The sequence below is a fragment of the Aedes albopictus genome, chromosome 2, assembly GCF_035046485.1.
Source record: "Aedes albopictus strain Foshan chromosome 2, AalbF5, whole genome shotgun sequence".
NCBI lineage: Eukaryota > Metazoa > Arthropoda > Insecta > Diptera > Culicidae > Aedes > Aedes albopictus.
In genome coordinates, this window is record NC_085137.1 from 4248476 (window position 1) to 4273475 (window position 25000).

Here is a 25000-nt window from a genome sequence, read left to right on the forward strand (position 1 = left end):
TTTATTTGAGAGGAATCACCTTAACTTCTACCGAAAAAAGAACACTTATTCGAATTGGAAATAGATCTTATTGACTCGCTGATTGCAACTGGAATGGGTGGGGTGGCTAGCTCAAGTATGCTGATGGGTCTGCAGTCGTTTGACAGCTGTTCGAAAGGTGTTGCCAGAATGGCCAGAAAAACTAGTCTAAATCGAAGGCCACTAGCACCAAAAGTAGCACCAGTCGCTTCATGAGACGAACATTCTCAAGCAGTGCGGCCAAATTTGAGAATGTGTCAACAGGCAGTTTAAAACAAAAAGAAAATTTTGTCGACGCAATTCCCAGCGACATTTCCATAGGTCAACAATTACTTTTTTAGAAAATATTGTAACTTTAGGCTAAGTTCACTTTCAAATATTTTTGGAATAGTTTCGCCTAAAAAATGTTAAAAGTTTCTTTGACCTATTATCTTTCGACTGAACCTTGACTTTTGAATTCTAACAAAAAATGTTTGCTAAAAAATCAATCTTCTATACTTTTTGGAACAATTTCAAATTCTTTCATACGCATTCATACAACAAAACGGCTTCAAAAATGATGAGACCTTGACTGATCACATCAAGGGTCATTCAAATATGACGTCTATCGATTAGGGTGATGAGGAGGGGGTCTGAGAAAGTGTCACACTCCATGTATAAGGTATACGAAAAAGCATGGCAGAGAGGGGAGAGGGGGTCTACAAATCCTGACAAATGATGGACGTCATATTTGAATCGACCCATCAAATGATTTCGCTCTTTATATTCATGATACACCTCTACTCCACTGCACTAGTGAACACTGGCACTCGTTTGCCTTTGACGAAGACTACATTATCAATAAGAATTTAAGCCCTTTCCCATATCAGATGGAGAACAACCCAACATAATCATCGGTTACTTCAACTCAAGATTGGCTTGACGCAACCTTAGAAATTGACTGGTATAAGCTCATATTCTAGTACTTTCATGGTACATATGAAGAAGCAAAAATTTTAGAACGTTCTACTGTTTTAACTCTAAGAATGCATTGTCGATAATAACAACCAAGATGCTCGTCTGGTTGACATACCTATTCTGCCGTTCTACGCATAATTGTCCCATGTTGCATGGGAAACCCTATGAACATGGGTCAATTATGCTTAGAACGTCAGTATCTACATAAACTAAAATGCTTATTAATTTGACTCCACAGTGACTCTTTAAATCTGAATACTTTATCAAGCTGGCGGTCGCCTATAAGAAGTTCTTGCTAGAATATTTTCTTTTATTTAAACTTAAAGATTACTTTCAATAACTGAAAACTATTCTTTTAGATATCAAAAGAAAAGAGTGATCCATAAAAAAATTCCAAACGATCCAATAATAACTTTTGAACATTGCATAGGCAAATGATGAATAGGGCTGGCAGGGGGCAATTAGCAAAGAGGAGCAAAAAGAAAAGAGTAACAAGGAGCAAACGAGAATTTTTTGTTATCCCTTGAAAAAGTCAGTCCCATGGCCAAAACGTCGGACAGAATAAAATATATCGTTTGCATTCTGAGAATGAGATTGCCATATTCGTTCAGAAAATTCCCAGTAGTCGGCCATGAACAAAAAGTTTTATCAATTGCTAGTTGTTCCTGAAAATGTTATAGTCATTTTTGGTTATGATTGGTTTATTGTGATAGTGTTGAATTTCTTTCCAGCTCATACCATTTTCAATGCTTTCCTTAGTACTTTCATATCTTTCATACTTGTTTCGTTGATTTTCACATTTTTTTTTGTGCATAAACATTAAACACAACCGCCCTGAGAACGAATTACAAAATTTTGATATAATTCCATCTCCTCTCCCAGCCACAAAGATTTTTTCTTATATTCCCTTCATAGATGTACCAAAATTGACTACAAATTAGACAAGAGGTTACTCTAGCAATTGTATGAAAAATCTATATAAATATCATCGGAATTTAAAGTTCTTAAGTCCTCCTCAACCGGAAAAAGTCTTCATATGTGAGGCTGCCCCCCCCCCCCCCTGATTTTATACTAAATATTCTCTTCGCCTATCGTTCTGACGTGACCAGCCCAACTAAATCTGACATGTTTTATTAGCTTGAGAGCATCCTGCACTTCATATACTCAATACACACTATAGGTAACCTAAAGCGCTGCTTCCCATGACAAAACTCACTTTTAAGTTCCACGAAGTTCAGATAAAGTCCCGAATGGAACTTCCAGGCTGCGATTCTCTGTCGGGAGCTGGATTTGCACAACTATAGAGTTGCGATTTTTTCCCTAAGATAACAAGTATCGATAGCGGTACAGCGGTACGACCTGAGGTTATCATACAAAAAGACGGGATTCAAATATACATAGGAGCATCATGAAAATAATTATGTAAAGAAAATTCCTGCATGTTTCTCGCACTACAAGTGAGCATCAGGTTGTGATGAATCTGAAAAGAGCCTGTTAGAAAACCGTGTTCTATTATTAAGTAAAAGATATTTGATACATAGCTCATATTTTCTAGAGCACCATTTTTAAGAACCGTTCAACGGATATGGTTGAAAATGCATCATGATGGTTCTTTTGTCATTGTCAACATCGGGATGCATTTTTATCCAAAAACCATTTAACGGTTCCGAAGAACGGTGCTTAAGAAAACTTGAGCTATTTACTCCAAATACCTTGTCCTTATCTGCCTTAACCTTTATATTTTAAGTGCATCGCCACTTTAAAAGTAATTAACAGCTGGTTTGCCTGTAAGTTGCACTTCCGAAATAAGGGCCAGTTTTCCCTGCTAAATTTGTATATCTATAAATTGTGGTGCTTTGATAACTTTTGCGTTAATTGTAGCTCCGTACTCTAATTTATTTTATTGCCATTGTGTTGAGCTTTTTTCAAGTTCGTAAAATATACTTTTATAATATTTTTTACTTTTTAGTTGATTTTCTAACCTTTTGTAGATTTTAAGTTTAATTTGGAATGTGGAAAAAGATTAAAAGCGGAAATCAGGAACCCTGATGACGGATTGAACCGTGCAAAATATTACGCTGGTCGGTTCCTCCACTCCTGAGTTATGTTGCTTAAGGTGAATCGGGACGCCGTGTTATTTTTCCTATCAAAATATTATGGTACTTTCACCTATGAGATCAGGGCTGCTGATTATCAGTCTCGGTGCCTGTTTTTTAACCAATATTGAATGACTGCGGCGGTCGTTTCCAGTTCCTCGTTGTGAGAGCTGATAGAGTCCGTGAGCTCCATTTGTGAGTGACCCACCCAAGTATCATTCCCAATCATCCACACACTGCTACTGCTAGCTGGGACGGGACCCGTCAGGTACTAGTGCAAATACGAAACCCTTTGCCTGTCAGAAAAGACCACTTCTGATTGGTCGATTTGACAAAAACAGCGTTGCGTTTCGTTACGTTCGTTTACAAAAGGTCACTTTGTTGTTAAGTTTGCTGTGTCAATGATTTTTTTAAATGATATTGTTGACGTAAATACTTGAAGTATTTTTAGGCAAAGTACGTTTAATAGGCAAATTGAGAGATAAATTTGTGAAAAAATTACCAATTGTTTTGGTGGGATTCGAACCCACGACTCCGTTATCGCTAGTCCGGCGCTTTAACCAACTAAGCTACAGAACAAGTTACAACTCTTCAGAATAGAAAGTCAAACTGGATTCGAAGCACCACCCTAAACCGGGTCCGTCTTCCACAACTTTATCTCTCATTCGGCTCTTATTGTTGACTGCCAAGATTTATCATTTATCTCACTTTCTGTGCTGTTTTCATTCCAAACTTGATACGGTAAGATATTATTAAATGAAATTCAAAGCGATAAACTATGGGCGGAGTGAAGTGTATAACCATTGGCATAATTTTCACCGGTTTCCGAAGGATCCAAGGGCACGCTGGCACTGGATGGAAGTCTGCGTGGAGAATGAAAACGAGGAAGTCTTACTTTTGTCAAATTTATTCCTTGAAGCAGAATAAAAAAAAGAAAACTAGTCAACAAATTTTGATTGATTTGTACATGAATATCAATGGCCGCACTGGAGCGGCCCCCGTATCAACTCTGACAAAAAGAATAAGAGGGCTTCTATCAATGAGCTGACTTGTCCCGTCCCAGGCTGCTAGCGCTGACAGCGGTATGGCTTGTGAGAGTGAGTGCCCACGGGTAAAAACACTCAGAACACTCAGATCTCGCTTTCAGGGCACGCTGGGTGTGAACGTGCGAGTACCGTAATCCGGGGTATCATTGATCAGCGGGGTAACATTGATCGGCTTGACCCACCCCAAGAAATGTTCAAACAAGCATTTTACATTGAATCAGTTTCTGCTATCGAATGGTATATCGTAATCTGCTATCATTTAGCTATTAAATGACATGCAATTCATGAAAATTGAATTTCATAAACATTGAAATAAATCGATTTTTACATAACTGTGTTTCGTAACGCAATGAGAGACATTGTCAAACATTCATGCTTGGCGTGAATACTAGATGCAATATGAGTTTCGAAATCACTGTATTACTTCAATATGATACCCTAGAGTTGGATTCAATAAACGAAACTTTTATGAAAATGCGCATTTTCAGTAAAATATACGATTTATTAAAAGTCGGCTATCAATTCCTTCCCAAGCAACATTTTGATGACCAATTGGTCTTCTAGAGGTTTTGAGAACCGTCACAAAACCTAACGCATTTTATTTTGGTTTTATGATGATTTTAAGAACCTCTTCTAGTCTATTGTCAAGCTATTGCCTATTTTTAGGCGTTATTCGTGGTTTAGAGAATTTTAATCCTAAAATAACTTAAAAAGTACATAATTTGTAAGAATTTGGACAACACATTCGAAATCAGCGACCCTGAATTTAGTAAGTAAGGGTATTTTCAACACAAATGAACATTGATCACTGACATGATCAATGTTACCCCAAATAAACAAAGTCAAAAATTAGATTAAAAAACCTATTTTAACATGTTTTAAAGTTTTACAATACTTTTCCGAGTAGCTTAACACATACTCTGAGGGCCAGTACTTGTTTTGAAAATATAAAACATGTAACGTTTGCTTTAACAAGAGAATTATTCAAGAAAGATCGAAAATTCTGATCAATGTTACCCCGGATTACGGTACCTTATTCATTTCTCTTCCGTGATTCCGATTGGAAAACAACGATGACTGGCAAAACAAAACGGAGAAAATGAAAAAAATAGCTATTTTTTTCTTATATACTTAAAGTTGATACTATATGCACAGATAAACAAAAGTATTACTGGAAACAAGGTGCGATTAAAATCATCGTCCCAAAAGTATAACGCTGTGTTTCGCAAGCCATTGCAAGTAGATGGCGGTAGTGAACAAACGTTAAGCAGGAGCAAAAACGATGCAAGCGCCATGAGCAAAGGATTCGCGAACTACACAATATTTGAATAGTCCATTAAAAAGGTAAACAATGGGAAGTGGGTAGAGTGAAACGTCTGATTGTTTGTGCTATATGATCATTTTTTATCGTGTTGATCGCTATATGATTCAATATATAGAGAGGCATATTAAGGTGAATCATCAAGAGATCCCATTGCAATTTCTCATACAAACTTTAGAAGCACACAAATCTGACGAACGAAGCATCCAATCAAGCTGCACTGGTTTTTCCAGGCTTTGGTCACTTGCAAAAAGAGGCAAATTTTTTTCTCAAATCGAGCGCATTTGTTTGCGAATTTTTAAGATTGGTGCTCTTGGAAACGTGAGTAGGGGTCCAAGTCGGCCATTGTGGCAGCCATATTTGTGTTCTCCGATGTTCTTCCTTAAGCTTGTATTACAATAGGAGGAATGAATTCTTTGTTAGAAAAAGCGTGCTTATATTACCCCGTTGGTAGAAATTGACGCAAAAACTACACTATTTTCAAAAAATCAGTTTTGGTTATATAACCACGATTGGGTTATGATATTGAAGAATCATTATGACCGCACAAAATGCAAGCGATTCAACGTTGTTCTCTGAATCTTCAGTCGACTTTTGCTTAGGATGACCAAATTACCCCATTTAACCTGACAGCCTTGGGTTGAAGAATATTGGTCAAAGAAGAGCGAATTATGCTTCGTTCGAAAAAAAAAGCGCTTTACTTTTCAAGCACTGGATGTCTTTCTATTCATTTAAAAAAAAGGTAAACACAGTAAACATTTGATCTGCCTTTTTCACGAAACCAGTTTGGTTTCGCCGCCGATGGATTTTTTCAATGGTCTCAACCTGTTGAACAGAATTGAGAAGTGTTATTCCTCGGTAATTTGGGCACTCCAATATGTGTCTCTTTTTGTAAAGCGGAAAATTAGGCTTTATAGCAGGCTTGCTGCTCATAAGCTTCTCGGTAGGATTTTTTTACCTCATCTTAGGTCAGGGGCTCCACAGCTTATCCAATGTCACTGATGCTTCTGAAGCAGAATCCGATATCCGCCTTCAGAGTTTAAAATTTTCATTTTCAATGAGTACAATAAACGTGAATATTGAAAATGCTACACTGAGGGACCAAAATAAAATTCATTTTGGTAAATGAATTTTCTCATTTATTCATTCATTTTTCTGTCACTGATGAAGCTAACTGGGGCATAACTCACGATTGTACTTCTAATCACCACAACACTTGTGTATAGTGATAAATTGGAATCCTAACAATCTGTTCCCTGCTACGCACAGTTCATCCATCCTCAGCTCACCTACCAAAAGACTCACTCGTCCGCCTTCAACTAAAGCCCTGACATATCATGTGCCAATCAAAATCCTTATTTTCGGTTACCGAAAGTATCGATCGTTTTTCTACTTTCTTTATTTTCTAAGGTAATTGAAAAGTTCAATCACAGGCAAACATACGTAACACTGGCCAAATTTCCATCTGTTTATCAATCATGCTTTTAACGAACAATTCAAATCTTCTAAGTTGTGATCTTCAAAACCAGAGGCACGCACATCTTTTTTTCTTCGCGTTTGACGTTTCACACTAGCGCCTTCTGCTGGAGATATTGAACACCACAGTGCTTTGTGCAACATGTACACCAGGTCGCTCGCCTGGTGGCCTCTGCTATACATAGTAGCCGTCTCCATTCCACTAGGTCCATGGCTGTTTGTTTCCAGTTCCACACTCTGCGTAGGGTCCGCAGATCGTCCTCCACTTGGTCGACCCACCTAGCTCGCTGCGTACCATGTCTTCTTGTACCGGTCAGATGACTCTCGAGAGTCGAGAACCATTTTAGTCGGGTTGCTATGACATGACCCGTCCACCGTAGCTTCCCAATTTTCGTGGTGTGGACACACTTAATTCAGATTGCCGGGATATCAGCATTTTTCCATTCTTTTGCCGAGATTTGCACAGCCGAGCAATCAGCAAACAACAATTTTGCTGAGATCTCAGCATTTTTGACAGTTCATTGCTGAGCTTCGGCAATCGTTTTGCTGAGAGTCAGCTAACAAATGTCACTTTTTGCTGGGATATCAGTGTGAACGATGGTTGGTTCTCTCAGCAGCTGATGCAGCTCGTGGTTCATTCGCCTTCTCCAAGTCCCGTCTTCCATCTGCACTCCGCCGTAGATGGTACGCAACACCTTCCGTTCGATAACTTCAAGGGCGCGTTTGTCCTTGCACGTAAGGTCCATGCTTCGTGCCCATAGAGGACTACCGGTCTAATCAGCGTTTTGTAGATGGTTAACTTCGTGTTACGGCGAACTTTATTCGATCGTAGAGTTCTGCGGAGTCCAAAGAAACAACGATTTTCTGCCACAATGCGCCTCTGAATTTCTCTGCTGGTGTCGTTTTCGGCGGTCACCAGTGAGCCCAAGTACACGAATTCTTCATCCGCCTCTATTTCACCACTGTCCATATAAATTCGGGAGCACTTTGTCATCATGTATTTTGTCTTCGACACACTAATGACTAATCCGATTCACCTGGCTTCTCTCTTTAGTCGGATGTACGTTTCCGCCATCGTCTCAAATCTATGAGCAATAATATCAATATCATCAGCGAAATCAAGCAGCTGAACGGACTTCGTGAAAATCGTTCCACGCGTGTTTATCCCCAATCTCCTAATTACACCCTCTAAAACAATGTTGAACAGCAAGCACGAAAGACCATCACCTTGCCGTAACCCTCTGCAAGATTCGCAGGGACTCGAGAGTGTCCCTGATACTCGAACTACGCACATCACTCGATCCATCGTCGCCTTGATCAATCGTATCCGTTTATCCGTTTATCCGATAAACAAACGATGTGTGGGCACGTTGTATTCGCGGCATTTCTGCAATGTCTGGTGGATGGCGAACATCTGGTCCGTTATAGCGCGTTCACCCTTGAATCCAGCCTGATATTGCCCCACGAACTCTCTTGCAATCGGTGATAGACGGCGGCATAGATGTACACCAGGTGATGGTAGTGTAACTATATGTAGGATTATCCGTAAAAAGGAACAAACTCGAGAATTATAAAATTATGAAATTGTTTTTTTTTTTCTGTTCGGATGAGCCACTGCGACCAGAATTTAGATCTTTTGTGGCAATACCCGTATCCTTAGTATTTAGTGCATGTCGTACTACTCCATTGTCATTGAGAGGCAATGGAGTATCGATTTCTGTACAGATCTTGTTTTGTTACCTCAGAGGTTCGAGAAATCGAATGTGATGAAAAAGTACCGTTTTCACAGGGAAATAAATCCTAGCGAAAGTGCGCCCTTTATCACACATAATCGATTCTATTTCTGAGAAAAACAAAACGGTAGAACTGATATTTGTCCATGCATCGGAACTCTGGTTTCATCCATGTCTTGCCCCTAGTTTAGTCCCAGGACAACATTGAAAAACCCGGGGCTTTAGGCTAGTTGCAAAACGCTGACAAATTAGAGAATGTGTTCGGTAATAAGACTTCACGTGAGTCCTTGTATCACCAGTATTTATCAGTCCTTAGTAGGTTATTACGCAATTAGATACGCAAAGCATGTTTGTTTTGCTTACATCAAGTGTAGTCTCGGCGAGGACAAACCGAGTCTTTAACTTTCCATAAGGCAAAATAAATGCAATTTTAGAAACTGTCACTAGTAACAAGGGCTTTGTACCATGAATCCTTATTACCAAAACGCATTACCCTAGCTTAACAAGCTGGATGTCACCAGGGTTCAGTTTGGTAGATCTTACTCCGTAACGCAACCCAAAAGGGAGATCTACCCACGTTACGAGCTCCGTTAAAGATCGAGCATGTTTTAAACCCCCTCAACCATTCATCCCTCAGCACGGGTCGCCTGACACCTTGGATTGGGGTTCCCTGTTTGGTGGACTTTTACCCCCGGAACAGGGGGTCCGTAGTGCTATTCTAAGCCGGCAACTACACGGGCAATTGTTTTTAAAAACTCATAACTAATTATAAAAATGTCATAACCAAAACAACAATAGCATGACACCCTGAAGCAGCTAGAATCATAAACGTTTACGACCTGATAAGACTGTGCCGCGACGCGGTACCCGTAATGAGCAGTGCAAAAATCCAATTTCAGAACATTCACTTTCGCACAAGCGAAATTCCCCATGCTCCCCGGTAGTCCCAGTCACCGACCGCAGCACGTGGATCAACGCCAACTACGACGACGACGACGACGACGTCGAGCGATCCCGTTCCTTTGCAAACATCTTGCGGGATCTCCTACATTGCCGTTTCCAGGCGATGACGCAATTCTGCCCGACCCGTTGTTGTTACTGTTTAACGATTGCGTCTACATACACTCCAGCCCGATCCCGATTCGAATCATGTGCGCGCGTTCCGATGTTTGGGTCAAAACCACCTGTGCTGGAAAAACCCTACTCTGACATGTTTGGAAAACAAACCTCATCCCGAGTCCCGCGTGAGTGGTAGCATGTCTACCGGACGACGACGTCCAGAGATAATGGGGGGATGCTGGCTGCCGCCGCCTGGCCTGGACGGTACAAACACCTGCCTACTTAGAGACGTGTGCGCGCAAGTAGCTTAATTGCCTTATAGCGGATTAGTCAACGCGCGCGCGAGCGCCAACTCTCTCTTTCTGGAGACGGACTCAAAATAGAGCCACCCGGGATCTTCCCGTCGTCTGGGGAGCGGAGGCTCGAAAACCGGCACCCAGCGCATGTGCTCGGTAAAACCCAGAGCGTAGGGTTTTCCCCATTCATGAAACCTGTGGACGTCTAGGTGGACGTCGTCTTCGTCGGCGCCGTCGTCGGTGTGAGAGTTTCCGATAATGTCGCTCTGACGTCAGTCCAATCAAATCTAACCTACACATTTAGGCCACGCACGCTTTCGTATTCGTCGCGAGCCATTGCACAGTGCATTGCACACCATCGCGATCATCAGATCGCAGTAGTCTGCGCGTGCCGTATACCACGCATGCGCGAGCGCGGCTCAATTAGTCGCGTTTCCTACACTGAGAGACAATTCCGACGATGAAACCGGATGAATTTCCGACTGAACGTTTTTGTATTTGTTTTTGTGTGCACATGCTCACAACCACCAACGTTTCGGATCGTATGTTTATTTCTACGTTTTATTGACTCACTTAGTCGCTTGTTTACAGTTTCTACACCGCAGCAATCACTGCAACTAACACCACCGCCGCAGTAGCAGAAGGCAATCAACGCCTACTTCGATACGCGCGCGGTTCTTTTACATGTGTTACTACATATACCTTCTACATCTGTTTCTGTTTCTTATCCACTCCGCCTGCTTTGATTGCTGCTGGTCGCTGGTCGCTGGCTAGTTCACAGCAAGCTGACGGACGTGGCGATTTTATACCAACATCACATCCATGTTTACTTATATTGTGTATGGTTGTCGGTCACACGCCGTTCGTTGTGTGTCGGTCGTGCGAGCGCCTTTCGTTTGCTTTCATAATCCAACCAAGCGGTTCTGCTCCTTTCAGTTACAATCTGAGTGCCGCCTTCAAAGTGTCGCGAATTTCGATCGCCGAGATCGATCCGCATCGGTCGCCTTCGGTTCCAAGTTGCAAGAAACTTAAAACATGATCGGAGAATGATCGAATAATTCTTGGTGGTTGATCTGGGATTCCCGTGATTTGAAAACACTGATGATGTGAGTGGAATTTGCTTTTGAGAAGAAGTGGGTGTTGTCGAAAAACATAAAACAGAATAGTTGGCGACAAAAACTACAAAAAGTGTATCGGAGGAAAAAGAAGATCCAGATTGGTCATTCGCTGAAAACGTGATAGCTGAGCTTTTTTCCCTCGAAACTATTTTGCCAGATACCAGTACACATAGAGGGGGCTAGTGCAGCAAACTAACAACGTAGAAAGTGCAATTCAGAAGAATAAGTGATCGGCAGTTAAAATTTATAATTTTGGGGTTTCCTCCAGCTAATTGCTGATTTTGTTTTGCAAAAGAATTATTCTGAACTCGGTTATCATTCTAAACAAGTTAACCTTTCGCTCATCTTGACCCCTGCAATCAATCCACTGGCTCTGGTCGTCAATTTTGTGCAAAGCGGATTATAAATCAACTCACACTAGGCGGTTACTTTATTCACTCAATACGAACACACTCAAATCACTCCAGCACTGGCTCGCAGCCTACTCCGCACAGCCAGAGTTTATCGTTTATAGCTATACGGTAGAGTGGCCCATGCTGATATGGAAATAATTTTGGACTTTAGGAGCTTACCCTCTACGGTGGGAGAATAAATGACCTGTTGACCTATTTGCCGCCAAAATATTGAAATTAGATTTTGTCGCTTAGAAAAATACTTCTTATCAAAGCTACTTATAAATACCGGAGGTAATCAGCTTCCTGGAAGTGTTCAAAGAACAGGGCTATCAGCTCATGAAATTCTAAGGGAAGACCCCCGATCCTTTCTTGCATGCGTGGTTTTTCTGCTACAACTGCTTGAACCAACACACATGAAAATGTGTACACAGGGAGACTCGTGTTCAGTACTATCCGTGTACTAAAAACACAATGAATTGGTTTAAAACAAACTAAGTTATAGCTTGAAAACGACTCGTGTCAAAGTAAAACCGGGTGCATTTGAAGTGCTTCACATTTGACAGGAACCTTACAAATGCGTGGATGATACATACGCAAATCAAACTTTATCAAACTTCATAAGCATCTTGGAGGATAAAAACGAAAATTTCGTGCAATGTTTATGAATTTACTGCTCATAACTCGCTTCAGATGAACAAAACAAATACCTAATGTCCGTCGGATATGAGTTATCATCTATGATGTTGTTTTTCTCCTGTTCGATACTTGTAGGTATTAATGTCATGCACGTTCCACGACGCAACCAGCATCTGGAGGGCTGGATTTTGTTTTCATTTCACACAAAATAAACAGCAACAGTTATATCCGAGTTTTGGACACTCTCTTGCTGTCGTCTCTGTGGAGATTCCATAACGAAGCACACAAAAATGCTTTGATAAACAATAGCTAGGCAACCATTACATTGAACACTTCTTCTGTATAGCTGTCATTATTCTCCATACATTCTCATTACATTTCCAATGAAAACTTTGAGTCCCTGATGATTACTTTATCATTTTGATGGCAAACTCCCCTTTCACCAAGTAGGCTCGTGTTTTCAGAGAATCACATTTCTCCACTGGAGCTATCGTTGCGATGAGTTCAACCTATTTCTCCAATTTTGGGCCACTCTGTCCCCCCACACAATCGAACGAGAAAAAAAATCGCCTCCTAATGTGTTTTTTATACACCGCTTGATTTGGTTTTGTTGTTGTTTTGAAATTTATTGCCTTAAGCTTTTTCGCCGAAGCACGCCGCCACTCACTTCGCACCGGTCCCCTTTTCGCACCCATCGCATGCCTAGATCAAACCAAGTTCATCGCTGGCGTTAGGCGTAGTAGGCGATCGCGCCGCATCCCACCGTGCGAGCGTCGCCGTCATTCCGCGGATCGAATCGAACGGGAAGGTGCTCCGAAAACGTGTAAAACCTGTTTCTGCTCCTGGCAGCGATCAAAACCGACCAAAGATCACGCTCGGAGGAATACCGCTCTGTAGTAGTGACAATCACGCTTACCAGCATAGTTAGTTGCACGGAGTTTTGCTTGTAGCGCCTTTCGTATCCTTGTTCGATCATCTTCCGAGGAAGTGAAATTAATCTTCTGTTGTATGTTCTCTTACAGAGTTTTTGTGACTACAGACTTTGAAAAATGAAGCAATCATTTGGTGGTGGTTAAACAAAGATTGCGGAAAACAAGAAGTTGACAAGTGTGTTGTATAGGAAAACAAAAAAACTGTTCGCTAAGTGATAAATATTAAGAAGCTATAAAGTGATAGTTTTAATTGGAATAACTGAGACAACGATTTAGCTCGGTGTTGCTGGATAGCCCACTGTCAAACCGAAAGCCACAGTAGGCGTGGAACCAGCACGCAATGGGACCTAACGACAACAACAACGTTATGGAAGGTACGTTGGAACTTTTGGGTTGCTTTGTTTTTGTTGATTTGACAACTGCCCGTATCATTTTCAATCAACATGAGATTTGAATCGGCCTACTAAATTATTCAATGTAATACAAATTATCGGAAATGTTTCTGTTTTTCTTGAATTGTTTTCATATTTTTGAAGATGACAACAAAATTAAAAGTCAACAGTTACGACCGCCTTGCCCGAGCGCTAAATTATCATAGTCCGACAATTTATTTCCCCGCTTTGAGTGTTATTAGCAATTGCGTGCGGCGCAATAGGAATACTAATCACGTTTACTCGCAGAAGACCCGGTGGTTTCCCGTTTTACCGGATCGGCGGGCCTGGATCCAGGGAATTCCCAGGACTGGGGGGTTTTGATCCATTGAAACGGTAAACTTTCGGCTCGATTCGAAAAATTCCATTCAAAACCAATAAATGCCCCATAACTTACGGCCATTCACAGTACAGCTGATCGGACATGTTAGGCCAAAGGGGCCGTCCATTAATTACGTAAGGGTTTATGGGGGGAGGGGGGGTTTGAGAAATCTTACGCGTCATACAAAAATATTTGGGCTTTCATACAAAAAATCTTACAAGGGGGGGTGGGGGTGTCGAAAAATCGTGAAAATTGCCTTACGTAATAAATGGACAGCCCCAAACATGTAATGTTCAAACCACCCTAGCCCATTATCATCGAGTGACCTTGGCCAAAGGCTGAATACTTCCATACCCGAGTAAACGCAGTAGGCCGCTTCAACGGGAAAGAATAGTACCCGGCGATGGTCGCCATTGTTTTCTCTCGTCGCTCTCTGACCGACGGTTGCCCTAGGTAGTGCGGCGGAGAAGCTTTCAATGGCGTGCACGCGATTAATTTCTAGCTGATTGCAACCCGGTCGCCAGAGTGCAGCCCGGTGATGGATAGTGATGAGTATATTTCCATACGCCGCTCCCGGATCACAACGTGAGGGTGGTTAAGTTGACGGAAAAATGCCCCGAAAGTTTGCCGGAAATTTCTTTCAGTGTAAACCGTCAACGTCGTAAACAAGGAAGTTTGTCACAGCAACCTTGATGGACAAGATTCAAATTTTGGTAATTCTAATTCTTCCAGCATCGAACCACCCTAGCTGAACCGATTTGAAGTGCACTAGCTTCCATTTTTCGCTGTGTATTATATAAATTATACCTGACCGGTGCTGAATATTCGAAGCACCACATATCGGGCGGTTCGACGGGGAGGGAAGGCATCAATTCAGAGTGTTGATGCAGTGATTAGCGAATTTTCCGCAGGCCCCACCGCACACGCGGGCATAGATCATTGTCTCTACAATGACCGGGAGTTAGGGCAGCTTCCTCCCTACGGCTCAGTACGGAACTAGAATCACGCGCGAGTGCATCGATCGATCGACAGACGGAACAATCGAGCGCGAGGAAATGAGAACTGTGTCAGTGGAAAAGCTGCTCTGGTTGCTCATCGCCTGCGGTTTCGCCACGGCCCAGGCGGATAATCCTCTGGCCAAGGATGAAGAAGTGGTCAACGCAACTACGGTGATCTTGGAGAACATCTCATCGGCTCAGGCAGCGATCGAACCACTGAAATCGGACGCGCCTACTACAGATTACTTAAAACTAGGCGCCCAAGGTCTGGTGGAATATGTTTCGAATTTAACCAGCAAATTTACTCCAGTGTTCGAAAAGTTCGAAGAGAATGATCTTCAGCTGATCCAGCAAAACCTTATCGAAGCTATCCGGTATCTGAACGGGTATGACGTCGTCAACAGCATCACTTTGCTGCAAAACGTGGACTACAACCTGTACAACCATAACCAGTTCCGGTCGATCAACAGCGATATGAGAATTGCAGCGATTAGTCTATCGGAGGCGATGTTCGATCAACGTGATGTCACCCCCGCGCTAGATGATCTCGTCGCTACCTCCGACAAGCTGGTTGAACACGTTTCTCGCGTTTCCGATGCAATCCAGAAGGGAGAAGCCTGGACCTTGGAAACAACCAATCGGGCTATGGCCGCTCAACGCAGCTTCAACGAATCGATCGATAACTATCTCAACGCATCGGCTACCCTGATCGAAGATGTTACCGAATCGCTGAACAATCTGCGTACCTACGAAGAAGAGCTGTATCAAAAAATGAAGGAAAAAATCAATATGTTCCCTAAATCTACCATCAACTACTTCATCGCACTAAAAAAATCCCTCGAGAACATGATACAGAAGGTGATGCTCAACTTCGAGAACCTCCGGCTTTACAAACACCGCGAAATCGAACAATGGAAGACGCGATCGTTCATATCCGCTCCGATGAGCTACATGACTCAGGTAACGGTCCAGGTTTCCGCCGATCCGATGCTCTCGAACGATTGCACCGAGGGCTACATCGAAAAGCTGCTGGCTTTCCCGAACTTCACGATGACTCATGTGAACGCGTGCCTGCTGGATCAGTCGGCGAACGAGGAGAAAACGTTCGAAACCGTCAACAGCGTCATCGAGAACTTTGCCGTCAGTGCGATCAATGCATCCTACGCGGCGTACGATATCTGCTTCCGGTACGCTCCGAAGAAAGTGGCCTACTGTTTGGATTTGGTAAGTTTGTTTTGCGGTTGCTTCGCAACGAATCGTTGATTAACGCTTGGCTAAACTTTCGCAGAATGGGTTCGAGAATACCTGGGCCAACGGACGTATATTCATGGCGTCCAAGCAGATTGAGTCGTTCATCGACAGCGAGATTCAAAGCAGCTTCAACACCTGCATCGCTCAGATCGGATACTTCCTGAACTATCACAACCTGCAGGAGATGTGCTTCTACAATAAGAAACGAAATCGGCCACGTGGGCGTTGGTGAATCAGAAGTGTGTGGAACCACACCGTTACCGTATATTTCTGTTATTATTTCGCTGTTGTTGTTATTTAATAAACATGTACTATTGACAGTTGGCTCGCAGTCCTACATTTTGAACGTATTTCACCAGTCGCGAGTTGCAGTTGATCAGCTCCGATTGCACCTGTTCGAACAGGTAGAACGTCACCGTATCCAAAAGAAAGAACTTTCCTCCAAAGTCTATGGTTTCCACGATCTGTTGGCGAATAAAAATCTCGATTAAGACTTATTTGATTACACCAAGCCGAACTCACCTCATCCAAGCAGTCGTTCATCTTCTCGAACGGGTGGCTGTAGCAAATCTCCAAACTATCGTAGACGGCGGTGACATAGCCGCGCAGGAAATTGCTCGCTATCGACTGCACCTGGCTGGCTCCCTGACGCTCCAATCCCAGCTGGCTGTTGACGCACTGCGCAAGCTGCGACTGCACCGTACCCGGAAGCGTCCAGAACTGCGTGCGGAAGTTGGCGGCACATCCGTCCGGTTGTATCACGTTCACCAACCGGCGGGTGAGCTGTTCCGATTCGTTTTCCAAGTACGTTTGGGGTTCGTTCTCGGTGGCAAACACCGCACGCGTCACCAGGTAGTGCATTTCAACGATGTTTCGGCGGAAGTGTAGATTCACGATCAGGCTCTCGATTGAGCGGTTCAGCAGATCAAGCTTCTGTTCGACGCGGTCACTCAGAAGAGCTGGCCAGCGGAACACGAAGGAGTCGTTGACTGTTTTCAGGTGGTTAAAGAGCGCGTCGGTAGCGACGAGGATCGAGTTGAACGAAGCGTTCGAAGAGGTGATGTAATTGTTGACTGTTGAGACTGCGGATTGTCGACTGCTCTGAATTCTGGAGTTTGCTGTCGATCGGAAACTGTTGGCTGTGTTTATGGCACCCACCAAGCTACTGACAGTGGATGACAGATGTCCGGAAGATGCAGCAGATCGTTGAACTGCGTCTACCAGATCTTGGAGTAAACCGTCGACTGACAGTGCTGCTATGAACTGTTGAGTGTTGAGGCCTTGTCCTGCCACGGAATCGATCACTTGACTAACGTTCAGCAGAAGCTTCTGTAGAGCGAGACTCTCCGATATCAAATTCTCATGCCACGCGGCGAAGTAGGTAGATGTGCTGTTGTCTGCTTCTGTATCGAAGTTCGCTGCCAAGGACTCAGCGTAAAGCGATCCGTTTTGCAGCAATGGCTGGAGATTGTTGCACCGCATACTGATCTTCGAAAAGACGACCACCGGAGCCGTGGTACGATCTGTTGCTGCTCTGGAAACTTCCGCATACACATTCCCAGCCAACAAACTAACGTTTCCAACATAATCCCGAAGCGCGATGGCACCTTGATTCAAACTTGGTGAAGCCGTCGGAGGATACCGCACGTACGAGGACAGTGAATTGCGAGCATTGTTGAGATTCGTGACGACTTCCGATGCGTATCGTGCTAGAGCTGCCCCTTGAGGAAGTATGTAATTGTTGCCGAAGAACGGGTCTCCTCGAACTACGCTGCAAGCAGCAAGCACTAACAGAACTACGGCCTTCGCCATCGCACAACTTCCGTGACCGTGACACAGAGATAAAACTGGACCTAAAGACATCTTCAGTATGCATTTTATATCGGACTGTTATCAAATGCACTGTGCGATTTTATCTTTATGGCATAGGATCTCCTCTTACTGGAAAACTTGATGATAATCTAGTCATCTAAGCAAAAGTCCACGGAAATGCAGCTTACTACGATGCAAGCAAGCAAACAAACAAGCCCATCAGATGTTCCTATGTTTACCTCCAACTGTTCTGGGAATCACACAAGTAGGCCTGGAGCATGTCACAAACAGTTCGGACAGTTCCCGTTCGTCACCAGCCAGCAGCCAGCGCCTACTGTGTTCAATTAGACGATCGCATCCACGCTGACAAATTCCGCGCGTGCTTCGACACATTTTAGCATTTGTAATTCACCGCCGCAGGAATTTAGAGGGGGTGCTCACACCACAAAGAATGTCAAATCAGCTGCTGCATCATCTCCTCGTTGTCGGCATGGCCTGCTACTACCACCAGCTGTGAGCTGGGGTGAACTATTTTAATTACCATCGAAGAATGCACGCTGGAAGCTGCAAATATTTACAGCTACTGACTCGACTGGTTGCTAAGTGATGTACTCGTTGATTGCTAGCGAATAAATCTTGCTTAAAATGTTACGGCGCCATTCCTGAAAATTCGACCAAAACAACCCTTATTTTCCTCTGGAGAATAACAAAAATCAAAATAACGATTGGTGGTAGTTCAAGACCCCCCACCGATGATGGACATTACCAATTCCGAATCGGAATACGACGCCGTATCCCGTCCCGGCTCTTTATCACAATGATGTGACAAGTTCTTCGTTCGCACTAAAACGAGTTCCTCGCGGCTGGTTCACCTTGAGCATCCTCCCCGCGATTCGAGGGATCACATTAACCCCAACCAACAACAGTAGCAGCCAGCGCAGTGGATCAAAGGACTGGGGGGCCAGGAAATAAATCGGAATTGTTTCAACGGAGCGAAGCCGAGCGTGTGCGTTGCCATAGGGAAAATTATTTATAATCCTTTCTTTCGGGGCTACTCGGATGCACCGCCGCCCGTCGCCGGTGACACAAGTTCAAGATCAGATCTGCAGTTCCATTCGATCCAAGTAGTTGGCGGTGGCGGCGGCGCGGTGGTTTCCTAGGAGATGACAAAGAAACCGCGAGGAAGACGCAACGCAACGCAACGCGCGGCCATTTCGATGCAAGTGGTGATGGATTGTGGTGGCTGCTTGGATTTATTACTTCATAGCAGTAAAACTTGGGGAGACGGGGGTGAATGAGCCTTCGAAGGGTTGGGTTGGATTTTAGTAAGGAACAATTCTATTTTCAGGATAAACTTTTGATTTCTCTTGTTGAATTTATTGTTGTCGGAAAGAATTGGCTTATTCCAATGACGCATTTCAGATCAATTTCCTCTTCTTGTAAACGAGTTAATGGTTGCGCCTCTTTGCGTTTATCTTTAAACATCTACAGAACATGCCGCAATAATTAAAAAAGCAACGTTTAAGTTAGCTTGTTAATAGAGCTTGTTGAGATATGCATCCTCAGTGCAGAATATTCGAGAGTCTAAAGACAGAACAAGTAAATATTATTCTTCCTGAAGCCACCGATCACAGCATGCTGTGCAAGAAAATACACACGGTGGCGTTGTCAGTGAAAAATTGTGCATGCTTTCAATATTTATGCGTACGCTTCTGACAACCGCATCATTGCAAATGCAATATTTGTACAAACATCCAGAAGTGAGGTGAAATATGGCGGTTTTTGTTGTTGTTTCTATCGCCAGAAACCTTTGTTGATCCACAACACGCGAAAGAACACAACACGGTACATATTCGCCTACTAGTATACGTTAGTACGATGGTGATGCGCCGAGGAAAAGTGTCAGTGTCAGATGTGCGAATGCTCGCTTTCGCGATCATGATCAAGTGCAGGGCAATAGACACTTGCTTAGGGTCATCGTCGCTAGTGTGGAGGGGAAACTGGTGTTGAATGCGCTGTTGAACGGTAACGCAAATATATGACCGATGTATGACCGAAAGCTCTACCACAGTAATTCTTAAAGGATTTTTCGAAGGAGCTCTCAGAGCAGTTTCTAATGGAACTCTTTGAGAAGTTTACAAATGAACTCCTGCAGGAATTGCTGAAATGGAATGGAGAAATTCCCAACGAAAATCGAAGAAACTTTTGCTGGAAGTGCCAATGAAACGCCTGAGGGATTTTTAGAATAAGTTTATGCAATCATTTTTGATTAAAAAAAAACTATTTTTCTCAATGAGCGTTCTTAGAGCATGATGCCAAGAGGGTATCATTTTTTCTAGGAGTTCTTACGGACAATCCTCAATAATTTCTGAAATATCTCCAGTAACCTCTCCGGAAAGTTCATAAACAGTTTCAATGCAATTGCTTTAAAACCTCCTTAAGAAAATTCCACAACAGTTCTTTCGGATTTTTTTAGGAATTCCTCCAGCTACTTCTTGAAAGATTCCCACGATGCTTCTGAAGGTTCCTGCAAATTCGAAAATTTTTAAGGTGTTTCACCTTTAAATGTTTTTGAAACACCCTTAGGATTCTGGAATTCCTGCACGAGTTTTTTCGAGAATCGTTCCAGAAGGAGAATCATTCTGGCATTTTTTTTAAGAAACTTTCTAAAAACTTTGACGATTCCTAGAGATTTTTTTTCAGGGCTCCCTCCAGGAGTTTATGAGGAGTTCATTCTCCGGCAGTGAATTCTGAAACTTGTGGAATTTGAGAATTCCTTCTAAATTTCCTACAAACGTTTCTCTGGGTATTCCTCAAAGGTATTTTTGGAAAACTTTTCACGTCTTTCTTCGGCATTTCCTTCCATAATTTCTTTGGGAATTCCTTTGAATATTAATGCCGAAGTCCTTTTGAAAATTCCACCCAGATGAAATAAGAATAATCATCCAGCAAGCTCGGATTTGTCTAAAGACTCATTCTTTGTTTCCGACAGAAATGCCTTCATAAAATTTCCCGGACTTAATTCCTCTAAAATTTCATGCTAAATTTACTGTAATTGTACCCACGGAAGTTCCTACTCAAATTTTTCCAGAAGTTTCTTTAAAACTTCAATTCTTGGGATTTACGCTAACGTAAGAACCTTGACAACACTAAAAAGACGCGAAGCGAAACAGGACACAACACATATTATTCTTACAACGTTGTTAGCATAATAGGTGTTGTGTCTTGTCTCATGTCGCGTCTTATTAATGTTTCTTTAAGGATTTCTCCTGGAGTGCGTTCGTAAAATCTTTCAGGTTTTTTTTTTAAATTCTCTCATAGTTCTCACGGAAACTCCTCCAGGAAATTATTTGCTTAATCATCCTACATTAGATTCTGCGGGAATTCCTCCAAAAGTTCCGTCGTAAATTCCTTAAGCAAGCTATTCATCAATTTCTAGATGAATTCCTTCGGCAGCTCCTTCAGAAAATCTAACTAGTATTTCATTAGAAGTTTTTTCGGGAATTTCTGTCGAAGTTCCTTTGGAAGACGCTCGAAAATTTCAGAAAATATGTGAGGATTTTTCTCGGCAGTTCTTCTAAAAATTGCTATAGAAAATCTTCCTGGAGTTTTATTGAAAATTGGCCAAAGAGATCCTACGGCAATTTCTTCAGGTGTTATTTCGGCAATTCCTATAGAAGAATTCCACCAGAAATTCAATCAAAATTTCCTCCATGAATTCAAGTAGAGTTTCTAACGGAATTCTCTCCTACATTATTTCTTGGGTATTTCATGTGGGATTTATTTTGGGAGTTTTCGGGAATTACTTCGAAAACACTTTCAAGTTCCTTGGAAAATTTCTACAATAATTCTTACGAGAACTCCTACAAGAAATTATTCGATCAAACGTCAATAAGTTTCTCAAGCAGTTGATTGATTGATTTGTCTTCATTTAAAAGACTTTCAGCCCTTGGCTGGTTCGTCTCTTTCTGAAGAAGTTTCTACATCACTTATTCGCTGATTTTTCCAGGAGTAGCTACGCGAATTCCTCGATATGTTCGAAAACAACTGCTCGTTCAGAAAAAAATCCTAAATTTTAAACTCGGAATTTCCTCCTAATTTTCGGAAATTCCTCGTGCAGTTCTTACGGATTTTTTTTTCTCAGCAGTTTCAAAAAAAAAAAACAATGAAAACTGTTCCAGGAGTTTCTTCGGAGGTTCTTACAGAAGTTATCTCAGAAATAACATCAGATTTTTTCCCAGAATTCCTTCAGAAATTTCTAATCCTTGGAATTTATGTTGATAATCTTTGAGAGTTACTTCGAGGTTTCACTAGGAGATTCTTTGGATTTATTTCTCCCAGGAATATCCCATAGAGGAGTTTCTTAGACTCGGGAGTTTCTCAAGAAATTTCTCAAAAAAAACATCTTGAAACTGGGTAACGTAAATTCTTTTTGAAATTGGTTCTGGAATTCATATAGAAAATACCTTATGCTATATACATTTAAGCTTATGCTCAATGTATTTCCTTAAACGATCCTAAAGAAATTCCTCCAGAAACATTATCAATTTTTACCAGGCGTTTTTCTACAGGATTTCTCTTAAAATTTTTACGTAAACTTTTCAGAAATTATAGCTTGCATTTCTCCAGAGGTTTCCACAGTTTTTCTTCCATGTATTCAGGGATTTTCTCGGGCGTTTATTTGGAAATTTCACTAGAATTTCTCAAGAGAGATTCTTCTGGAAGTTTTTCCAAGGATTAGTTGCATCAGGTATTCCTCCAGGCATTGCTTTAAACTCAGGATTTTTTCAAAGATTCTCTCATCAATTGCTGCAGAAATTACTTCAGAATCTATTCATTGGCTTTTTAATGTTTTTTTTTTCAAAAGTTTTCCAGTGCTTCGATAATCCAACAAAAAAACTTTTTTTTTTCAATTTTTTCAGTGGTTTTCTAAGGAATTCCTCCAGAGATTTTCTCCTGATTTTTTTTTAAATATCTTCAGCTATTCTTCCAAGGACTCCTGTAGGAAATCTTCCAGGGATCCATCAGAAATATATTAAGGGATTGTTTTTTTTGATCCACCAGTATTTTTGTGCACACATTTTAAGAAGATCCCTTCAGAAATTTCTCAGATCCCTCTGGAAATTTTTCTATGAGACCTCCCAGAAATTTTCTGTAGTATTTTTCCTTGCAATTACTTTCAGAGTTCCTCCAGAAGTCTCGCAAGATTTTTTTTTTCCAGAAGAGGGTATCATAAGGTATTTCTTCAGGTAGTCTCCTAGGCATTATCCTGGTCATTCATGCAGGAATTGATCAAAAGATAACTGCAGAAATTGCTTCAGGAATTTTTGTTAAGGAATTCTCCAAAAAAAAATAACAAGAATTTTTTCTCGATGTTTCCAAAGGTGTCTCTAGGATTTTTTAAAGGATTTCTTGAAACAATCTCCCAAGGAGTTTCTTAGATACTCCTTCTTCAAGAGTTTCTTAGAAAAATCTTCTTCTGGGATTTCTTAAAAACTTCTTCTTCAGGGATTCCTTAATGAATTCTTCAGTAATGTTTGTACAATTTATGGAGCAAATTCTACAGGGGACTCCTAAAAACATCTCACTAAAACAAAACTAAAGGAATTTCTCAAATAATTCTTGGAAAAACTCTGGGAAGAATTTCCCTGGAAGTTCCTGGAGGATTTGTGAAGAAATTTTTGGAATAATTTATGAAAAACCCTGAACTTTTTAAAAGATCTGTTGCAGAAATTACTGAACAAATTCCCAAAACTTGATGAAATCACTAAAGGTAAACATATCTTCTCAAACGAATTTCATAAGGAATCCCAGCAGGAGCTCCTAAAAGAAACCCTGAAGGAATTTCTAATCAATATATTTTTTTTGTCTTTATTTATGAGATTTTCAGCCCGAGGCTGGTTCATCTCAGCCAATAAATTTTGTAGAATCCCCGTAGAAATCTAAGAAAGCACTTTTGATTGAATTTCTGCAAGGATATCAGAAGAAATGCCAGCCAAATTCTTGAATGAACCCTAGTAGGAGTTTCTTAAAAACTTCCTGGAGAAACTTCACGGGAAACCCTTGGTAGAATTCCGAGCCGAAAAATCAGGGATTTACAAGAAAATGCCAAGAAAAATCCTTGAGAATCCTTGAAAATATTGGAGGTTTTTCTGATAATTTTCCTGGAGAAATCTGTGGACAAATTTCTGAAAACAAATCCTGAGGAAACGCATAGATAAACGATTGCAAAGATTCCAAAAAAAAAAAAAAATTTCGTGATATTTCTAAAAGAATTTCCGTAGATATTCCTTAGAAATATTTTTGAAAAAATGTCTTTAAGTATCCGTGGAGGAATGTTTGAAGAAACTATCCTTACAGGAAATGCCGCATCAATTTCTGGGGTAATATATGGCGGGATTTTCGGAGGAAATCCTGAAGAAGTCTCTGTATTGGACTTCGAATATGGAAGAATCGCATAAGGAATTATTGAAGGAATGTCCATGGATTTTTTTTAAAGAATTCCTGGAATAATTTTTAAAGGACTCTTTATAAGAAAGTCTGTGGAAACATTGGAAAACTTTCTGTAATAATCTTCGATTTTCTTAAGGAAAGCATTTCTAGCGGAATACGTGGAAGATTTCCAGAAATACCTGAATAAAATCTGAATGAAATTTTTGCAGAGCAATTTTTGGAAAAAATTCTAAACGATCCTCTGATAGAAATTCTGAGTCGAATTCTAGAGGAAACTCTGAAGCGATCCATGGAAGATGTTCATATAGAGCTTCCAAAAGGAAACGAGGAAGCCTTTTCGAAAGGAATTTCTGGAAGATTTTTGTGCAGCAATATCGGAAAAAAACAAGGAATGTTATATAAAAAATCCTAGATTATTATATGGGGTAATCTTAAAAAAAAACTTCTGAAGGATTTTAAGAATTTTCTAAAATAATCTTTGCAGGGTGTTAGGAAAAATTTACGAAGATGTTTCAAGAATGTTTTCCGAAATGTCTCCTTGAGATATGATTAATGTACGAAAGTTCAGTGCTGATGAATATCACGAATTTCATGTGACTTTGACATTTCAATATTGTGAATATCACGTGCCCCGGTGAGAACGAACTTCG

At 41.4% G+C, this 25000-nt stretch overlaps 3 protein-coding genes across 6 annotated transcripts in view; 2 read left to right on the forward strand and 1 right to left on the reverse strand.

Annotated features, from left to right (window-relative positions):
- The first annotated feature begins 10764 nt into the window (after positions 1-10764).
- Positions 10765-25000, forward strand: part of LOC109411712 (embryonic polarity protein dorsal) — a 112167-nt gene continuing 97931 nt past the window's right edge. The window contains exons 1-2 of one of the 4 annotated variants that reach the window (XM_029864370.2): positions 10767-11135; positions 13174-13457. In XM_029864370.2, coding sequence (XP_029720230.2) covers positions 13424-13457 — 34 coding nt within the window. In that variant the 5' untranslated portion in view covers positions 10767-11135; positions 13174-13423. Of the gene's footprint in view, positions 11136-13173; positions 13458-25000 lie in introns of all 4 variants that reach the window. The other 3 variants (XM_019685284.3, XM_019685288.3, XM_062849030.1) reach the window with 3 other exon arrangements.
- LOC109411714 (uncharacterized) lies at positions 14121-16414 on the forward strand. Its single transcript, XM_019685290.3, has 2 exons — positions 14121-16058; positions 16123-16414. The coding sequence occupies exons 1-2, from the start codon at positions 14892-14894 to the stop codon at positions 16315-16317; spliced, it is 1362 nt and encodes a 453-aa protein (XP_019540835.3). The 5' UTR covers positions 14121-14891; the 3' UTR covers positions 16318-16414.
- On the reverse strand, positions 16315-17903 carry LOC109411713 (uncharacterized; the record flags this gene model as incomplete). The annotated part of the gene is given in 2 exon segments (XM_019685289.3): positions 16315-16549; positions 16608-17903. Coding segments are annotated over 2 exon segments (1443 nt in total). The 3' UTR covers positions 16315-16396.

What these genes read in the sequence shown, in the direction of transcription:
- LOC109411714 (XM_019685290.3), top strand. Translation starts at nt 14,892, where the DNA reads ATGAGAACTGTGTCAGTGGAAAAGCTGCTCTGGTTGCTCATCGCCTGC. An exon ending in TGGCCTACTGTTTGGATTTG is followed by an intron (nt 16,059 to 16,122) that starts GTAAGTTTGTTT and finishes AAACTTTCGCAG; the next exon opens with AATGGGTTCGAGAATACCTG.